The sequence below is a fragment of the Falco biarmicus genome, chromosome 7, assembly GCF_023638135.1.
Source record: "Falco biarmicus isolate bFalBia1 chromosome 7, bFalBia1.pri, whole genome shotgun sequence".
In the NCBI taxonomy this organism is placed as follows: domain Eukaryota; kingdom Metazoa; phylum Chordata; class Aves; order Falconiformes; family Falconidae; genus Falco; species Falco biarmicus.
Genome location: NC_079294.1, coordinates 40,345,373 through 40,363,168, shown reverse-complemented (window position 1 = coordinate 40,363,168; position 17,796 = coordinate 40,345,373). Strand labels below are relative to the sequence as shown.

The window sequence follows — 17,796 nt, the reverse complement described above, 5'->3', positions numbered from 1 at the left end:
TGGATTTGGAAGTACAGCGAGATGCACAGGACAGGGGGATAATGTGCTGGGTTTAACATGGAAAACCAGAATTGCTTTAGCTGATGATTAAAATAGGGAATATGATTAAAACCAGCTCATGAGGTGAAAATAAAGTGACAAGGTAAATCAGCAGGGCATCCAAGAGGGGAAGGGAGAGATGGAACTGATGGCAGGAGGGCATGAATTATTGATTGAAATCTCTACCAGAAGGTAAAGTCTTTGCATTTTCTTATCTGGGAAGGGAGAGAATGAATGAGAAGTGAACAGAATTATTAAGCAGCTTTATCATTGAATTGGAGTGGATAATTAGGCAATTAGGATTACTAAAAGTTGGCAAAGCATGAAGCCCGGAGGATCTGTGCTCCTGGTTTCAGAGCGGGTGGTGAGGGAAGCAGGAAAAAGCCTTTGGCAAGAGATTTGATGGTGCATTATGGTGAGGTTTAAAGGCAGAGCCTAGCTCTGGCACCCATTACCCTGCAGCTTCCAGAGCAAAACGGGGTTCAAGAGACTTGACTAATAAAAAAGAACTTATTTGAAGATGGGCAGTCCTCGGAGCAGCAACAAGAAGTGAGATCATGAGTGAAGGCCACTGATAAGGGTGTGGGGAAGGAGGACATGGGGAGCTGGACTCAGTGATCCTTACGTGTCCCTTCCAACTTGAGGTAATCTATATTCTATGATTCTAATAATGGTACATGTGGACCCACTTTTCTCCACGTTGGGGATGCACAGTAGCCGTGGGTGTTACTATGTAGTAAATGTTTTGTGTACTTTTTCCGTATCTTTGCCCTCAGTTAACATCCCCTCTCAGGTGAGTTGTTTGTAGCGAGACTTTGCAGGGCTGTAAGCTGAGGGTGCTGTGAGATCCCTGAGCAGAGCATCAAGAGGTCAGACTCTTCCCTAGGAGGAAGGTGTCAGACTGTGGTTTAGACTTGCAGTCAATATGGTCTGTCATGCTACCTTAATTTCATTGTCTTTGGTCAGAAGTGACAAATACTGGATTTTCCCTTGATGTAAGTCATGCAAACGCTTCATTGTCAGAAGATCTTTCCAGCTGAACTTGGAGGCAGCTTCCAAACCTCTTACACTTTGATTCTCTGTTGTAAATCACATCTAATCACCCCCTTTGTAAAGAGGAGCTCCACAAAGAACAAATGAGCAGGCTGGGTAAGCTGGCTGAATGTGTTCTTGTAGAGGATGCAAAGCTATTGGACACAGTGGAAAGGAGAGGGGTGAGGACACAAGAGCCATCTCCCACGAGGCTCTGTTTGGGTTTATAGCATTGAAGAGTTCATTGGTGGAAGGAGATGTTGAGCCATGCAGTGCCATATACCGCAGACCCTTAAATGTCACCTATTGTCCCTCTGCTGAGCCTTCAGCCTGCATCTGGCAGAACCTGAACTTTCAGAAGGGTTTTGCTCATGGGGTTTTTTGACTGGTTCCAGGTTTTGGACCTGGTTCCTCCAAGGAAGGGCCAGGCAAGCACCGCAGGCTGCTGCTTACCTCTGCAAATTAGCCTAATTTCTTTAGTTGGCAGCATAGCTTTTTAATAGCTGGCTGCACATTTTGAAGGGGAAAGCTGGGTAAAAATGACTAAAAATAGCATGGTGCATCTGTAACTGTCTGAAATCATCCTGGGCTGCTCAGACACCAGTGTCACACAACTGTGCTCCTCCTCCGTGCTCCTGACCTGCTTAGTCTTAAGCTATATGTTATTTAAAATCCATTTGCAGAGATGCAGACATTATATAAATCACTGAGGAAATGTCAGATCATGTATGTAATTTTCAGAAGTGCTCCACACTCATCTAACTTAGCTTTCCGTAAAACCAAGGGATCAAAATTAAGCCGAGGCCGAGCGTTTGGACTAGTCACTGTCCTTAAAATACCATAGAAGACGAGCCAGCACTGTAGACACTTGTTATAATTTCACACCCAGGGACTGTTGTCATTTGTTCAGGACATTCAGTGATCAGGGGAGGGAAAAAAAAAGGGAATGATGAAAAATACATTGACTAGAGAATTTGTTACTAATTATTTGCTTGTCCTCATTGGCAAGTCACCTAGTGTTCTCAGAGAGCGTTGCATTTTTATGAGAAGATGCCATCCATAATGTTCCTCTTCCAAGACCAAGTTTAGAATATTAATTATGAATAATGATGCATAATTAGAGTCTGAAGTCCGGAATTAATTGATGGTAGCCATTTAGCATAGATATCAATTCTAACTTGAAAAAAAGCTTCATCTCCTACCCATACCCTATAGTTTCTACATATGGGTAAATAATTGGAGCAGTAAGTGCTTGGTTTTAATGACACAATACCTTGTCATTTCATCAAAGGTATTAAAACAGTTTTGTGCATTAGTGACATTAAAAGTGTTTGTAATTCATGGTAATCCAGGGCTCCTCGACTTGTCATGGCCCCAGCCTGACCAGCTAAAGAGCTGAGGGGCCCAGGCCCATGGCTGCAGCTGCTCCGCACTGGCCACTCCTGCCCAGGGGAGCTGGATCTGCTGCTGCCACACTGGTGGGGTCCTACTGGGACGCTGAAGGGCCAGCCAGGCTTCTGACCTCCTGCTGCCATAACCTCCTGAATGTGGGACCGGAGTTTTCCTCTAGCACAGGTCAGAGGCTGTCACCCAGCCAGCCAGCTGGTGGTTGCATTAGAGCATCTTGGAAGGTCTGGGAGAAATCCTGTTGTGTTGTTTTCCCTGTGGCTTGGGTTGATTCACAAAGGCATCTGACATGTGTTCTACATGGCTGAAAACAAAGTTGGTTTTAATAATAAGCAGTTGTATAAAGAGCAATTAAAGATTTGTACTATAGAGTCCATAGGTCCCAACGGATGTGCTGTTGTTGTTTTGTGCAGCAGAGGGGAATGAAACCAGAATTTGTGTTCATTGAAAATAGGTAGTAGAATATTATTAGATCAGCCCCTGCCTCTGACTTGTCAGAAGTGCTCCAGAGTTAATGCAGTGCTTTAGAGGCACCGTTGTTCAGCTGCAAGAAAGTGGGTCATCTATTGATGAGATCACTGGTCCCATATTATTATTGTGAAAGACATGTAAAAATAGGCCTCGTGCTTAGCTTGAGTTGGGGCCAACTGAGCATCGTAGCAGCTTTAACCGGCTGTGGGCCTGCAGCGTGTGTACACGTGTAGCTGTCTGAATGTGCATGGAGAACATCAGTCCAAAGCTTAAAAATGTGCACTGTGGTTTTGAAGCTGTGGCTATTATTGTGTGACTCCGAGTCACTGTCACCGCTCCTCCTGGCAGCCTGGAGCAAAACACAATAGCATCTTTATATGTGAGAGTCATGAGAAGACTCTTTTGGGGATTAATTTCTTTGGTTTGCAATATTTTATGTTTTCAAGTAGAATTTTCCCAGTGTTTGGCGTCTCCCGTGCCTGTCAGCAAGCCCACAGTGTAGGGGCTCTCCTTGAAAGTCTGAGTGACATCTACACCCAGTGTTTGTTTTAGTGTTATATCTAGAAACCCAGCTGAGAAACCTAGCCCAGGGGAGCCGTGTGTTTCCTTCCTCTCTGGTACTCCACTGGGAGTGATGTTCAGGGCATGCAGGCTCAGACTGGCAGAAGATGATGATGATGATGACACCTTCATAAATTGCAGTTTATGAAGAAAGATAAAGTTTACTTTGATTTAGTCCGTGCAGGTCAGGACTAATGGTGGGGAGAGCTGACAAAAGTAGACCTCTTGTCCTCTTCTAGTGCTCTGGGTGATTGTCTCCTGGATAATTTTTTTTTAATTTTTTTTAGCTGCCTGTCAGAGATAAGTGAGTTTGCATGTATGTGCCTGTGCCTGTTTCAGACTTTTTCACCTGTAGGTCATTCAGGATCCTTTTTTTTGGAAAGTGTTTCTGTTTGGAAAGTAATATTTTAAAAGGGAGTGAGTATTCAGATCACTTGTAACATGTTAAAATGATGCAGATTAATTCAGTGATGCTGATGTCCGGGCTGAGTCTTATTACTTCCTAGCTGCTGTGCTTCTCTGGATTGTATCTGAGAGAGAAGAACGTCATTTACTCGTGGCCCACTGCTGCACCCTCCCCACTCACAGTTAGGCTCTCATTTCAGAAGGATGGTTACCCTGAGTGCCATATGTGCGTGTGCAGGCTGTAATACTGCTAATGCAAGCTTCGAAGGGAACTTCTATAAGAAAGCAGGCTTGGAAATAGAGTCTCGCTCCATACACTTGGGATTTAACGCATCCTGGGAAAAATATTCCTCAGAAGGACTTCAGTGCATCTAAGAGTCCCTTTGCGCCTGTATCTTTGTGCTTCTGGAGAAATGGGTATCCTTGAGCAAGACGTAAAACACAGTTGCCAAACCCTGAAAAAAACCCTTAACTATTTACTCGCTTCTTACCTATGGGCAGGAATTCGTTAAAATATTAGTGGATCTCTCCAAGGCTGAGCATTTTGTCTTCGGTGCAGTGCAGACAAATCCAGTCACCTGTGGAGTTAATGAGTCGTGCACCCGCTGCTAAGCACTTGCAGTTCTTTGAGATTAGCTGAATATTTCATCCCAAAGTACATGCCATTAAAGACTTTTAATTCTTGGGTCTCATATTTCATGGGACTTATATTAACTGTTAGGAAATTAAAGTCTCTGTGATAGCAGTATAAATGTACTTGGTTTAGTAATTTAGCACCTCCAGTGCTATCCCAGTTCTCTGACAACTTCCCAGAGCAGGCAGTGGCTGCTTCCAGAAAAACAGGGGAATAAAAGACAGGGAATAATACTTTTTTAGGCCTCATTACAGGCTATGCCAAATAGAGGGAAGAATATCTATGTGGAGGAGGCCAGTGGAAGAGGATAGCCACACTGTAAGGTTTTCTCCTTGTCAGACATCCCAGTGTGTACATGAGAAGTGCTGGTTAAAACCCCACAACTTGAAATTCATCTTCCTTTTTTGATCACTCTGAAGATACGAATCGCACAGGCAAAAGCAAGCTTCCTGCCTGCCAACTCACTTGAAGAGTTTCTCATGTTGATTTGCTGCATATGCTTTTTTCATGAATGAGAAAGGAGGAAATCTAATGAACAGTGTTATCAGCTTGTCAAGTTAATTAGTGTCTACTTTAATACTATCATTATCATTTGTTACTAATTAATATAGCATAAGTAACATGATTACAGCTTTTTTGTCTTACTTTTCAGTGAGAAGCTGGATGGAGAAGCTGAAAGATAAGGTAAGAGTCTCAGTGTTTCAATTACTTTAAGAGCAAAAACATTTTTACTTGCAGGAGTTAATAAACTCTTGTCAGTGTAGTTTTTATTTCTACAAAGACAACTGAGAAAGGGCTTAAATTTTTCTCTTGGAGGCAAATGAACCAAATGCTGCTATTATATATAGTGGCGTACAGCCACAGTACATCCCTGATGAGTAGTAACTAAGAGCAGAAGGAGGGACAGGGGTATTTGAAAGACTTCTCTGCACTCGAAAGCAACCTTCTCTTCAGACTACCCCAGTAACTTTTTTTATGGCCTCTAACTTACCTCCACCCCTTTCCTCTAAGTCCTAAGCTTGATTGTGGATCCAAATCAAGAGGATCTGGTGTTTGCCGTGCCACCACCTCTGGATGAGACCTTTCCTGCCTCCACATGCAAGAAGAGCTGCAAATCCCTGGAAGAAAAACGAGCAAACACAGGAAGAGTGAAATGATAACAGAGCCTGATCTTTTCTCCCTGGTGTTACAGGGCGGTGGTACATGGAATCAAGAGTGGTGTCAGACATGGGCAGTGATGGCTTTTTAGGCTCTGCTGCCCTCGAGCAAATATTAGTATTTTGAAACGGTTGTGAAGCCTTCCAAATGCTGTGTTGATGATGGCAAAGCCATGAAGCTAGAAATGAGACGACAGTAGTGTTTTAAGACAGGAACATTCTGTGACTCAACAGGGCTTGGAAATTCTTGAAAAGGATCAGAGTCAATAGGCAAAAAATCCACCACATGGAATAATGACTCCATAGGAAATTCCAGCCCCTGAAAATACATCTCTGAGCTCAAGCAGATTGTCACCCAATGAGCCCAGCCATGCCACATGATCCCCACCAAATTTCGGTAGCATCAAGTGTGAATGGAGAGACGAGGTCTGGGTGTCTGTTTTCCGGGACTGGGGAGTGGAAAGGTTTTGAGGTGGGTCCCTGCCCAGCCCTTGTTGAGTTGCTTTTCTGCCTACAATAGGAAGGAGGCATGTCTAGTACCATCTATGCTTATAGCAGAGCACCTTGGCCTGGGATTCAGCCAGAGCAAATGCTGAAAGGACAGAGGATGGTTTTCCCGACGAAGGTAAAAAGTGAATGCCAAGACTGGTTGAGTGCCTGGAGTGAATGTAGCATGCATGGGTCACCTGCTCATGCCAGACCTACCCCAGTCAGCACAACACAAGCTTGGGGGCATCAGGTGTCTTTTCACTGAAGCTGTAGCTTTCACTTCTTTCCTCTTGGCACCTTGTTGGCTACCTCTGTCTTTCCTCATTGAAGGGCAGGGGCGCGTGTTCCAGTCTCCAACAGAGTTGCTCTGTAGACTCTGAACCTCTTGCAGGGAGATGTTGGAATGTGTGGCAGTGACCAGTGCAAGCATTGGTATAACTGAGGGTCAGCTAGTGTCCACTTAAAAGAGAGACTTGGCCTTGAGCCATCTCCCTCCTTTGGGGAATGGCAGATGTGTGGAGGCAGATCTTTCACCTTGCTCGCATTTTCCCTTAGAAAAGTCCAACAAAAACCACTTGCCCACCCCCAGCCAAATGCTGGTGTAGCAAATCACTTGCAAATAAACCTGCTCACCCCATTTCCTCCTCTTCCTTGTTGAGTTAATCAGCACCAGTCATACATGCCCCTCTCATTTGCTGTTGGCAGAGCTCTGTCCTCTCTGTTTTACAATCCCTCCATCCAGAAGAGGATCCTGGCACGATGGCCCCATCCCTGAGAGATGCATCCTTCTGTGTCCATCAGGGCTGCCCTGCTGGGAGAGGGAAGGGTCTGGGGAGCGCGGGACCAGCAGCATGGGTCAGTGACAGGTTTAAGTCTGGTCTCCTGCAGACACTGTGCCAGTGTTACATTTGGTATGCCAAACAATGGACACGGGGTTCCTCTGAGGTCCTCTGATGCTGTTATCTCAAAGTCCAGCAGAGCCAGGAAGATTGGGGTCAGGGATCAGGTATATTAAAAGCATCCCTAGGATCGGTAAAGCAGCTGCATCTTCCCCATGGGCGAGGGGTAGAAACATGGCTTTGGAGCTGCCTATGACATGGGGGTTTTCATCAAGCAAGTGCAGAAACCTTCGTGAGTTGGGCTGCGTGACACAGAAGGGCTGGGAGAACAGGTCCTGGATCTGCTTCACATTGCAGGCTTTTGGGGTCCAGCTGTTGGGGGAAGTCTGTAAAAAGGCATAGGCTGGCCAGGCATGATAAAGGCTCACAGGTGGGCGAGGGAGTTCATTATATTAAAACTAGTGATTTCTGATATAGAAACTCAACTGGGCAGCAGCTAAAAAGCCATTTCCAATCTCCCCTCTGCCCAAGCCAGCAGCAGAGTTCCAGAAATAGAAAAACCCACGCTACACTAATTAGGTCACCCCATTAAGGCACCTTAATTGCCTCGCAGAGATACAGTCTTTTAGCTGCGTTCTCACTAACCTCCTTTTTTTGGGAACTGGGGTGCAGGCACGCAGCCCCCCTCCAAGCGGATTTTCTGGGAGGGCATTCAGAGGACCTGCATAATGCAGCTGCAGATTCCTCAAGCCTTGGGATCCAGACACAAAGGTGTTACTATTTAAAACACTGAGCAGGATCTGGAAGGGTTTGGGAGAGCAAAACAGCCTATGTTAGCATCATATCTGCCCTAGATGAAAGCAGGTTTTTTCATTCTCCAGGTAAGCGTATGAAGCCAGGGCAGAGCACGCTGAATGGCTTTGTATTTCCCCCCACTCAGTGGAAGAAAAGCAATTGCGGTGTAAGCATGTGTTGTTAGGCTGTGTTGCAGTTTGGGAATGCAGAAGAAGATGAGTGGTTGTAAGCAATGGGCTTGCTAAGATGAGGCTTGCTGAGAGCTGCCTGATAGTCCCCTGAACTGGGCATGTATCCCTTGGCAGGTGCAAAATCCATTTCGGGGGGTGCAGGTGGCGAAGGGTAGAGCTGTAAGCGTCACAGCAGAGGACTCTGTTGCTGCAGCATGAACAAAGGCAGCACTAACGAGGGAGGGAGCCAGGCCCTGCCTGCCTTCCTTACTCCATTGAGCCCCCCAGCCCAAATTAGGTGAGGATGCTGAAGCAGTCTGCTACTTTGAAACTTAGGTTAATTGTCATTTTAAACAGTAAAATGTAAAATAAAAAGCACTTGGGAATATTGTCCGAAGTATTTTACATGTTTAAATGTGTAATTTTAAATTAGTCATGCTATCTATTTTTTTTTTTTTAGTAGGCAATGCAAACATATGGATCACAGCAATTGAATTAGAGCTGGCTTACGTTTGCTGTGCTTCCCTTAAGAGTAGCTGAAGGTGTGCGTGCCTCCCTCAGCGTCATTGTCCTGCTCATGCAAGTGACCCCTTCCTTTGCAAAGTGAAAGCACGTGCTTCAAAGGTTTTGAGTATGAAGCTGAGGAGGCTCAGGCTGTATGGACAGGGAGAGAGCAAACTGCTTCCACTTCCCGCAAAAGTGAGCACAGCCTGGCTTGGCACTTCAGCTCCTTCAGAGACACAGCTGCGAGCGTTGGGAGCAGCTTCTGCTGTCCCCATGCTGAGATATGACATTAGTGTCCCAGGGCACTTGCTTTCCCATGCCAACGTGTCTCTGGGAAGCATGGGAGCTGTGTAATACTCTTTACTGGAGGTATTGCATGATTCTGTGATTCTCTAATTAGCAGTTTGGCCACAGTAAGACACATTCCAGCAATCGGAGCTGACCCAGAGGATGTTGGGTCCCTTTCCCATCCACCTCCCACAATGGAGGTCAGAGTCCCTGCTTCACAGTGCAGCTGTTCTCCAAAACCAGCTCCTCGCCCGTTCTGCTCGCTCCCCAGATGGTGCCTGCCATCTCACCTGGGGCTCTTACACACGGGCTCTTCAGCCTGCTCCACGTGCTCCTCTGCCTGCTCCTGCCACCCCGAGGGCTGCGGGGCGGGGGGCTGCAGGCGGCAGGCTGCCAAGGCGCTCAGCACCGCACCACTCAGCACCACTCTTTTAGTCCGGATTCATGCCAAAAAGTGTAACCACAGCTCTCGGCTGTCCAGATTGAGCTCTGTTGAACATGGGCAGACATATACCTGTGCCTTGATTTATTCTGGCAGTACCTGGGGAGCTCAGAGCAGCACTCAGCCCACTTTACATAGCATGTAGGGAAGCTCTTTGGGTGGTCACAGGTCTTTGTTGTGGCTCAAGATTGCCTGCCCTTGGCAGTCAAGGTTTTCCGTCACACGTGCGCCTGTATTAACGGACACTTCACCCCAGCACTTGCAACTCTGCACCAAAATTGTTTCCTCTCCTAAAGGCAGGCAAACACTGCAGTGTTTCAGCTATCACAAGGAAGTATCTGTTAGCAAAAGCTGACAGTGGGTGAGCCATGGTGGTTACTAGCTTGGTCCCGGGGCGAGCTGGTTGGGGGCTTGCTTAGCAATCCTGGAAGTAGGGCTCATCCTATGCAGGCAGCTGATAGGGACTCAAAATACAATAAACTTTGACAAAAGCAGCATAGGGATATATTGCAGTCCTGGACTGGTGAAAACCAACTCTGAAAGGATGGTCTTGTGAGTGCTGCTCTGCTTCTCTTTTCCACGTAGGCCGGATACATGTCAGGAATGCTGGTTCCTGTAGGAGTTGGAATAGCAGGAGCCCTCTTTATCTTAGGAGCACTCTACAGCATTAAGATTATGAATCGCCGAAGGAGAAACGGCTCGAAGAGACATAAAAGAAAGGTATGGCAACTGCAGAGGAAAACCCCAATCCCACTCCCTCTTCTATTAATCATTTTGGCTGTAAAGTGAGCACAGCCTGGTTATGGTCATGGTTTGTCTGGGTTGAAGCGCCGGGGACCTCTTGGTTCATGGTGGGGATCTGAATGCCCTTCATTTCCTTTTCGCATGTGGAGCTCTTTCATGTTTTTTTTCTTCCCCTAGCAGAGGGAATTTAACAGCATGCAAGACCGAGTCATGCTCTTAGCCGACAGCTCTGAAGATGAATTTTGAATTGAACTGCAGTGCCGTTGTGATAGCCTGTGACTTTTAAAAAGAGGGAGTGGGAGAAAAAGAACAAGCGACTTTCTGCTGCATCGCTGCTCTCCGCCGCCCCAAGCCACTGAGCAGTGGTCAGTACCACCCCGGCGAAATGGCATGCTACGCTCTATGTGTATCGCGCAGTGATGTTTGTTTTGAAACAGTAGTGAGATTTCACATTCGCACCCGGCGCCTCCTTCAGATCCACAGCGTGTCTTGTTACAGCTGGAGCTGATCCGTATGGATGATTATTTTCCTATTACCCTGGTGTACTGTTTTGGTCCTGGCTGGCAGTAATCTAATCATAACAATAGCTCTCACCTAACCCGGGAATGGAAATCTTTACTGTGAATGACTTCTGTCCAATTAATTTTAAATGTTACATTACCTGAGCTAGAGTTCATTAGTGCTAAGATTAGCTGCTCTGCTTAATTAATGAGTTATACACTTGAACTGTATCCCTTGCCACCTGAAAAGTGCCCATGTACAGTGTTGTTGATACAGTTTGAAGCACATTTCTGCACTCGGGTCCCCAACTCTCACCCCTTCTTTCTTCCTTCAGCTCTGCTCCACGCTTCTTGGAGACACACAGGAATGGCCTCAACACCTGATTTACAACAAAAATTCTAATCCATTTTCAACCAGCACTGTCTGTTACAGCACAATAAATACCAGCACTCACCTACTGATGGATAGCCTTGCATGGATCTCTTTAAGTTTTGTTCAGTGTGCAAGTAGGTAACAGAAGAGGCAGGTCAGAGGTTTCGTCAGCTTCTGCCTCCTGTTTGAAGGACACCAGTTACAGGTTCATCTCTTTCACAAGGCTGCGTTCACATAGAGGTGAAAGTGGAGCATCTGTCTCCTTTACCCACTGGAAATTGCATTTTCAGCCCCTGAAAGCTGCATGAACAGCAGCACCTTTGGGGGATCTGGCTAGGTCTTGCCTCCAGACCAACGAATGCAGAAAGGTACCAAAGGCTGTGGAGTGGGTGACTGTCACTGTTGAGGGATTTGTGGTTAGTAGTCAGAAAGCAGCTGCAGCCACAGCTGGAGAGATGTCTGCTATGGGGAGGTGAAATGGGACACTGGGAACCCTGGGCCATGGGGGAAAAGGTGAAGCTGTGGGACAGATGACTGCACAGATTTGTGGAGGTGAAGCCCAAGGGTGGCACTGGGTGAGAGCAAGCTGCTGTGCTGCCTGGGCTGCTAGCACTGGGTTGCACAGGGAGACAGCCAGTGTCTGAGACGTTACAGGGACCAAGCAGGGGAAACTCATGTTGCTTTGCTCAGAAATGCTGTCAAAATAGCTAGAAAAAGGGCTGCGTTGCTTTATCTCTGCTTCCAGTTGTGAAATTACTTCAATCTGACGTTTATGCAAAACATCCATGTTTCATAGGTGGGAATCACTGTTCTGTGGGGAATCATCCTTCATACAAGGAGCAGCAACTGCTGTCAGAGGAGACCTGGCTAGACAAATAAGGCCAGACCACACATCTACTGAGATTAAATCCCACTGAGTCTTTGAAGAAGTGGAGGAGAGGAGAGTTTGAGGAGGGGCAAATGCAGGATTTCATTCCTTGTAAAGGTGAAAAGGCCTGTCAGACTGTCAAGGGTGGATATCAGTGGTGCTAAGCACATGTCTCACAGGCATGTGAATGGGTGTGGAAGGTAGAGAGGACATTCAGAATACCCTCTTGAAGCTGAGTTCTCTCTGGAGAGAGGCAGGGCCTCCTCTGGACATTAAATCATCAAGCGTGATGTTTAGCTCCAAACAAGCAGTGCTCTTCAGAGCCCAGGTACTTTCCTGTAGGCCTTATCTACACATCTACTGAGTCACCTGGAGAAGGACAGGCAGGACAACCTGGTTTCAGAATGCTGCTACTAATGCTAGTCTTCCAGATGAAGAGCTGTGTGTGGTCCCTCACACGCTGATCCTGCTGAGTGTGTGGGAAGCAGGCTGGGGGAGACACAGTAAAACCCAGTCCATCAACATGCTGGGGAATCTTCATACCCCAGTCCCTCTAGGACAGGCTTTCCCAGCCAGGGCTCCACAGTGCTTGCAGCTCTCCCTTTTTGTTCCTGAAACTTTGACCAGGAAAATTTTTCCTTGCTAAATGCAGCCCCACATCTTTAACAGGCACTGTTAAGTCCAGGGGCCCCTACCCCAAATAAATGCCTCTTTCTTCCATAAGTTATTAGTCCAAGCTAAGAAGTTTTCCTTCCAGACTGGTCTCTCCATATTTCCTTCTCATTGCAAAGTCTCTTGGAGTTTGTAGATGGTCAGGAGGTGTTAACAGTCCAGTTGAGTGTTGCTGGCTGTCTTGCTGGGGAATCAGGAAACGTTGTCCCCAGGGCTCTTTGATGATTTGTTCCTGGCAAGGTGAGATGGAAGTGTGATGCAAGGTGGAATGACTTCTCCTCCGTTCCAGTTTGCTGGAGACCATCTCCAGAAAGGCTTGTCTTTCAGGTACAGCACCAGGCAGGCTGGAAACAAGACTGCATAGGCAGCTGTGGGATGTTCTTGAAGTGCTTTACCCTCATCCAGCCAGGGAGGCATGGAGAATAAGCAGTGACAAAGGGCATTGGCCTCTCTGCAAGAGGGTTTCTGTCTTGGAGAGCAGAAAGGATGGTAGCTGGGGTGGTGGAGTCCTTCGCATGCAACTGTAGCCTGAAAGAGAGACCCAAAATAGCACTGGAAAAGAGGAGCAGCCAGCGATACTGCAGAACAAGAGCAGATGCACCAGCAAGACCCAGGCAGCTGGAGACCAGCAGGGGTTTGTGCAACAACAGCCCGTGAAGGACAGTCTCCTCTTGCTTTCCTGTTAGTGGTAGTGCCGTGCGGCATGTGCTCACAGCACCAGCTGTGCTAGGTAGCCGGTAGAACACAGAGCTGCTGGGCCAGTCACACGGAGGAGGGATGGCTGAGCTAGGCTGCTGCTCTGAGCGTCAGTATCCCAGCTCCGGCAGCACAGGAGGAGCTTTATGGATGGGATGTTGCTTTGATGGATTGGGAGGGCTGGTGAGGAGGTGCTGTGGCCTTTCATTGTGCTAATAAATCCACAGTTTGGGAAACACTGACTTTCTACAGTGGCAATCAGTTTTATTGTATCTCTTCTTCTCCCTCCCCAAAATAATGAACTTAAGAAATTAAAGGCAATGCTGCCAGTCAGAATGACAAAGGTGGTGTTTTAGCGCATCAGCTGAGTGCCCTGGTGTCCTCAAGAACCAGGCTTCACTCAGTGCAGGCACGGTAGGGGTTGCTGGGGTGCTGGAAATGAGCGATGCCACAAGTGGAGCTGACAAATAGTTGCAAATATCAAAGCGGTTATATGGCAAGTATGGTAGGATAAGCTGGGCGAGCGGGAGAGTTGTAGCCAAAAGGGGTGTCCAGCTGCATCCACAGTTCAGTGCTGGAGCCAGACTTACAGGCTAGAAGGGCTGCCCAAAAATTTTGCTTGTGGTTCATCTTCACTCCCAGGCCTGTCTCTGGCTCTGAACACCATCAGCCAAGGTGTCTCGGTTGAGAGCTGCTCATTGGCAGAAGGCAACTGTTGGCCAACTTTCTGAGCTGCTCAGCAGTGCAGAGGGATCCCAAGCAATGCCCATTTGAAGTGGAGGTGTTTGTTGAATAGTTGGTTTTGGTCAGGCACCTGCCCCAAAGCCTGGAGGCCCTCGTATCTTCAGCTTAGCTGTGCTTAACGTGGAGGCAAGAGAGAGTCAAAAGCAGCCTTGGGTCCCGGTGAAGCTTGGCAGAGCCTTTAGAGCACAGACAGTGTTTTCTGCAATGCTCCTCGTGTCAGTGCAGTTTCTGCAGGTCATTAAAGCACAAACATCATTCAGCTCCTTCCCTTCTCATCCAAGGCCAATAGACTTTGGATTGGGCTCTACACAACTCCTGGAATTTGACTCACATCAGACTACAGGCAGGGAGGTGAGGAGGGTGTCAGGTGGGAGCTCTACTTCTTACTGCTCTACTGATTTCATCTATAATTCTGCATTTCCAAACATGCAGATTCTTTTGAAAGAGACAGGACAAGAAAAACAGTCAAGAAGGGCCCTCCTCATCCTCCCTGCTGGCTAAACTGCAAGCCCCTGAATGTAGAGGTGCGTCATGACACTGCTAACACAGCCTTGGCCCCATGCAAAGGCATGGCTGTGACAGTGACTTTGCTGCAGCAATAATCTCTCAACTCGACACAAGATGAGTCACTCACCTCTGTTTTGGGTTTTCCTGATAGCACAAGCCAGAATTTATTATACACATCGCACAACTGCTTTGGCATCTACAGCCCCGTTTCCAACGGGAGGAACCAGCCTGCCTGATGTGCAGCTCTTGCCCTGATGAAATGCACCTGCACCATCCAGCTGCTGATTTTTAAAGGTGTCTCTAATGCCAGATGTTTACCTAGCTGAGGTTCCTCTGGACTGCACTGCTTCCATAGAGTGATATTAGCAGTCCTTGTGCTTTCTTGTGTTTTTCTATTTCAGACAAGAACAACAACTCATACTGTAGCTATGGAATGTAGCACTTTGTTAAATTAAAACATTGGGAAATAAAAAGCTGTCCACCATATCTGACTTTAAGCGCCTTGTCTCCCTGATCTGTGTTCATGGCATTCACTGTCTCAGGAAAAGCTGTGAAGTGCTTGTGTGGAAGACTTGGGTGTTGCGTTTCTTTCTCGGTGCTGCATGGTCAGTGCAAGGACTCAGGCTGATCTTGCAGGGGCAACGCAAGCCATGGGGAGGCTCAGCCTGGGACTTTCTGGGTAAGATTTACCTGGAGGTAGGTGTCGGCCATAGGCTGTGATGAGTAACACCCCAAATTCCCTTGGCTGGGTTTCCAGTAGCTCTAAGGAGCCCCAGTGCTGATACGCTTACACCATTGGTGTTTGCATATGGCTAGGTGTCCTTGTGCGTACCAGGACATTTGTCCTTTCTCTTTTGCCCTGTGAGCAAGGGCCTGTGCCAAAATCTTTCAAGACCCCAGTAATATGGCACTGGTGAGCCTTGAGTTTCAGTTGTAGGTGCTGCAAATGTTTCATAAAAGAGCAGTCTTATTGCAGGTGAATATTATTGCACACACCTCGATGGACCTGTGATCGAGCAGGAGAGTCAGAAAGACGTGAGCGTGAGTAAGAGGTGTACAGGCTGGGTTTATAATTGCCTTTCCAGTCCTGTTTGCTGATGTCCTTGAATGCATCGTGTTATTGCATGCAACTACATGGGCTGGGTACGCATCCTTCTGCTGTATTGTGTATAGGTGGAGGTCCCAGGGTGGGGATGTGAGCCAGCAGGGCACATGGCCAGCCTGCGGCGGTGGCTGCCGGCTCCTCTCCACTCTTCCTCTACTAATAAAAGCCAGCAAGAACTATTTGTCCAAGTGTGTATATTTTCTCAAATGAAAAATGTCTTGTTCAAAACAAGAAATTCCCAGGGAAATAGCTGTTTGGGGATTACATGAACACATTCTTTGCTAATTGGTAGTTGCCAAAAGCAATCTGTATATTCATGAAGCTGTTTGCTGCATTGCTGACTTTTTCCAATGAAAAAACAAAACCTGCTGAAAGAAGATAAACAATGACAATGGTTTTTTTTCCATAGGTTTATTTTCTAAGGAAAGTGCTCTCTCTGATCATGCTGCCTCACTGTGAGCCTCTGTCCATCAGCTGGTCTCCTCCTAATGTCCCTGACTGCCAATGAAGCCGTGGGTTTGTGAACACAGCGGAGAGGAGAGGGGCCATATTAAAACCCCCACAAGAAAAGCATGTGTGGAGCTGTTCTGAGGCTGCAGAAAACCTGTGTGAGCAAAGAAGGTTCTAAGCGCCCTGACAGCAGGGACAAGCTGGATGTCCCAAACACCCATCAGGATTGCTGCCCTGCGTGGGTCCCCTGGGGCTGAGCAAAGCACGAGATCAGTTTGGCAAGGGGTTCAGCCTAATTCAATTACAAGCAAGCTGTTGACCATGAGGCACCAATCCATGCAGAGCAGTGCAGACAGCCCAGCTTGAGGTTGTTTTCGTCAATGTGTTTTGGAAGGACAAACCAAAAGGCATTCCCTGCTTCCTCTGGTGGTAAAGCCACCCGTGGGCAGTCGTTGCTGCTGTGCCTGAGCTGACCAGGGTTCTGCACTTGAGCTGAAGGCCTGAGGCCAGGCATGGAAAGCTCCTTTACTTTGATGCAAGTCTCACCCTCCACCTGTGAAACCCCCAGTGTGTGTGGGTTGTAAGTGCTTTAAGGTTGGACCTCAATGGGCAGAAATTTAATGCACAAGCATGTTGACTGTCAGCTTATTCAAGGCTTGCAGCCACGCACGCAGTGGTTTGCTCCTTCTTTTCCTCAACAGTGATGCTCTCCCAAGGGCTCAGGAGCAGGACAGCCCCTGCCTACAAGGAAAGGGTTTGGGTCTCAGCCAGTAGCAGGGAGTCAGCAGAGGTGATGGTGGCATTTCCCAGAAGAAACTTTTCCACCAGTGAGTACCTTTTTAATGGTAACTGCTGAGCACCCTGTGCTCCACTGTATGAATGACCAAATGCATACATGTGAGCGCACTACATTATTAGCATGCATATATGCTAAGATATATGCACGAGTAGAAGTTTAAGCAGCGGGTTGTGTATACACAGAACCACATGATATTTGCAACACAAGTATTCCACCTGCCAAGCACAGTGGGTTTTTTCTGATTTACCCTAAATCTCTTCAAATTCTATCTTTTCTCAGTCTGATTTCCTGCAGATTTACCCCATGTCTAACATAAGGCTTATTGCCTGCAGAAATCTGCTGAAGGAGACACAGGAGGGATCCAAAACAGGCCCTGGCTGAAATTTGCAACTAAAGGAGAAGATAAGCTGCTGGGGAGGGAAGAGGAGGCTGTGGCTAGCTCTCTATGGGGCTCTGCATGCAAAGCCTCTGAAGCATAACCCAAAGGTAGGATGGTTAATGTTGAAAATCTCTTCCCAGAGCAGTAGAAATGTGCCACGCTCTCTGTCCAGCTAAAAGGCTTCTTAGCAGCTGGATCGTGGGAAAAATCTCCCCAAGCTACTTGTAGGAGTAGGCTGAGTTACAGTTCTGGTGTTCCTGCTTTTACCACCAACGCAGTCAGAGCAGCACACAAACCCCCTCGGCAGATTAGCCGTGACCGCTAAGCTGTACCTGCCTGCATCACCTGTAGGATGCTTTGGCACTGCCTTCTGTGAGGCTTCCCGGCAGCACTGAGCCGGGCTCCTGCCTGGAGGGGAGGGGGCCAGTGCCATGGGTGTGGGAGGTGGGGAGCTCACCATGGGCTAGCTAGTCCTTGGTGGGGACAGCCCTGTGAGAGACAAGGTGTGAGACCAGCTCCGTGTCTTGGTAGGAATTGGTGGACCCAGGTGCTGCCTTCGGCTGACACCGACAATTTCATGCCGAGGCTAACAGGCCACCTTCAGCAGAGCCTTCGTGTCCAGGCAGGCATATTCATGGGTAGGGTCACACTTCGTGTTGGCAAGTGCATTTTGGCCAAAACCATGCGAATGTTGTAAAGTGACACTGACACTAAAAGGTTGCCAGA

The 17,796-nt window shown here is 47.5% G+C and overlaps 1 protein-coding gene across 3 annotated transcripts in view; it reads left to right on the top strand.

The window, feature by feature from the left end:
• ARMH4 (armadillo like helical domain containing 4) overlaps positions 1-15,628 on the top strand; it is a 73,983-nt gene extending 58,355 nt beyond the window's left edge. Inside the window, exons 6-9 of one of the 3 annotated variants that reach the window (XM_056347626.1) lie at positions 5,202-5,233; positions 6,227-6,331; positions 9,819-9,953; positions 10,158-15,628. In XM_056347626.1, coding sequence (XP_056203601.1) covers positions 5,202-5,233; positions 6,227-6,331; positions 9,819-9,953; positions 10,158-10,223 — 338 coding nt within the window. In that variant the 3' untranslated portion in view covers positions 10,224-15,628. Of the gene's footprint in view, positions 1-5,201; positions 5,234-6,226; positions 6,332-9,818; positions 9,954-10,154 lie in introns of all 3 variants that reach the window. The other 2 variants (XM_056347625.1, XM_056347627.1) reach the window with 2 other exon arrangements.
• The last annotated feature ends 2,168 nt before the right edge of the window (positions 15,629-17,796 follow it).